The sequence below is a fragment of the Notothenia coriiceps genome, unplaced genomic scaffold (genome assembly GCF_000735185.1).
Source record: "Notothenia coriiceps isolate Sejong01 unplaced genomic scaffold, NC01 NC01_scaffold00032680, whole genome shotgun sequence".
Lineage (NCBI taxonomy): Eukaryota > Metazoa > Chordata > Actinopteri > Perciformes > Nototheniidae > Notothenia > Notothenia coriiceps.
The window spans coordinates 12,689-15,396 of NW_011365381.1; the positions used below are offsets into that span (position 1 = coordinate 12,689).

General features: G+C 37.6%; 1 protein-coding gene across 1 annotated transcript in view; it reads right to left on the minus strand.

Annotated features, from left to right (window-relative positions):
* The window catches only part of LOC104961057 (semaphorin-6D-like), a 2,123-nt gene extending 1,853 nt beyond the window's left edge, over positions 1-270 (minus strand). Inside the window, exon 1 of the mRNA XM_010789262.1 lies at positions 247-270. Coding sequence (XP_010787564.1) covers positions 247-270 — 24 coding nt within the window. The remainder of the gene's footprint in view (positions 1-246) is intronic.
* Between the last annotated feature and the right edge of the window lie 2,438 nt (positions 271-2,708).

Here is a 2,708-nt window from a genome sequence, read left to right on the forward strand (position 1 = left end):
CAATAATAACCAAAAATCTTGACACGGTTGCTGAAGGATGTTTTTTTTATTAGCCTGTTCTGTCGTCCTTTTCCTGCGATCTTTTCTCCATGCAGATCATTCAAAATGAATGAATGAAAGGGCCCGTTTCTTTGGACTATTTATAGGCCAAATATGGCCGTTACGTGAAGTCCGCAAAAGCTGCACCGCATTTTCGGTCGGTTTGTGATTTATAAAAGGGAACCGGGCGTAGGAAGAGCCCCATACGCACTGTTCCTCGCCAGTACGCATGTTTGGTGAATCGAAAAGTGGCGAAACATTTATGACCTAATTTTTTTCGGATTCTAACTACGTAAAGCAAACCTTTCCCAACACGTCAATCCCTAACGAAAACGGCGTTATACATGAGGCCTCCCAGATCTCACCCAATAGAAAATCTTGAGGGAGTTGAAAGTCCGTGTTTGCCCAGCGACAGCCCAGACCAAAAACATTCACTGCTCCGTAGAGGAGTCTGCAAGCGAGGAATGGGCCAAAAATACCAGCAACAGTGTGTGAAAACCTTGTGAAAGACTTTAAGAAAACGTTTTACCTCTGTTACTGTGCCAACAAAGGGTAATCAACAAGTATTGAGATTAACTTTTGTTATTAACAAAATACTTAATTTTCCACCAAAATTCATTTGCAAATAAATTCTTTAAAAAATCAGACAATTGTAATTTTCAAGGATTTTTTTTCTTTCAATTTTGTCCTCATGGTTGAGGTATATACGAGGATGAAAATTGTCAGGCCTCTTCCATCTTTTTAAAGTTGGGCAGAACTGCACAATTTGGTGGCTGAAACTAAATACTTTTTTTGCCCGACTTATGTAAACACATATTTCCAAGGCACTCCATTTAATAATTATTAGGATAATTAAAAACAGGTTTGAAATCATTCCAAATGTATCTATAGGAACAGTAAACCAAAAATCGTTTAAAGTTGGAGAGAACAAAAATATACATAAATATAATAAATGTTAACTTGGTAAAATAAGATATAAAATTGAACAACAAAAATAAAAATAAGTTACATGTATTTGTTATTGGCAATGGTAGGTTATTGGTTTTGTTCACATAATATTCTGATTATTAAAATGTAAGACCCGACTCTTTTTCATATGGGTGTTTTAAGAGTTGTACCCCCTAGATCAGGACTTCTTGGTAATTGTGTGCTCAAAGTGCACAGATTGAAGCCATTTTTAACTTTAAAATTTTCAACAAAAATTTAACCGGGGGGGCATACCCCCGGACCCCTAGAGGAATGTGATGTCACCCTTCCGATTAAAACGATGTTCATACAATACTGAATACATTTGAAGACATTTTGACGTAAATTACGTATGTCAAATAACTTCTGTTTTTGTAAGTGTATTTGTCTTTTGTAGAGATTTTTCCATTTTAATCTTTTATATATAAAATTTTCGCCTAAAATCTCACTTAAGGGCAGCAAAATTGGCTGAACCGGCCCTGGTAATAGGCCTCAAAGAGCCTTTCTTGTGCTGCAAGACTTCATAGAAACAAATTGGCGGGGCGGCACTTCGTACGCACTAAAAAATTTCCACGCGCTCCGCGCTCACACTGTGCTTGGCCCACGTGCCTAGCACCGCTGCTATGACTCCATCCTAAGGGGAAACACTGGTACGTGTTTCTGTACTTCCTCTAAGAAGAACAGACAGTAACAGAAGATCTCTGTGGCCTTCAGGCTTGATCGCCATTCAAATGACAGCGTTGTGTTTCCCCAAAGTGTGCAGGGCTGTAAAAGTTGACCGTAGATTTTACTCATCTATTATTCAAAACCATTCTATTTATTGTTAACGTAAATTACATGCCTGTGTTACTTTTTATTACTTATATTTGTTATACTTTAATTTGCTATGAGTTTATATCTTGAAGCAAATTATGTTTCTGAAGAGGTGTTAGTCATTCAAAACCCCTTCCAAATGTGTAGCATAAAAATGTGAACTCTCATAGAGTGGGCGAAGTCACGCCCCATCAACTTCCGTCCATGGGATTATTTCGGAAAAAAATTATGTATTGAAGTCAATGGAGAAGAGAAAAACTTATCTTTCGATCCCTGTGTTGAATGTGTCACAAATGAACACATATGATGTTTGTCCAATCTTAATAAATAATTTCCATGTCAAAAAAGTCACAGTTTGGTCGTAAAACTGTTGAAATATAAGACTATGAAAAATACGCAAATAGAAAGACTACAAATCCCCGAGTCGCGTAAGTGATGTCATAACTGATGTCACAATTGCTTTCCTCCGCTAAATATAAGAGATAGCTAAGATAAGATAACTTTAACAAGATGCCTGTGTGCTCAGTACCAGGTTGTTATCATACCAGCAATGGGTCTTGCTCGTTCTTTCGCTTCCCGTCTAATGAAAGGACCAGGAGTGGCTGGATCAAGTTAGCTACCTAGCTAGTAGCAAGCACGTTAGTTAGCATTACAATCTTAGCCTTGTCCTTTTTTTTAGCCTTAACATGAAGTAACATCAAGTAACCCAAAATGTTAAACAGTAAGAGTAGTAGTCATATTTCGTGAACCCTTTGAAGAGTACTGTCACACCGGTGTGATCATTCTATAATACACCATTTAAGCCCGGGGGAGAAATGCTAACGCTAATGCTACATTAGCATCGGCGATCTTTTCTACTTCACGCTATCTGCACAAATGGTTGACATTAA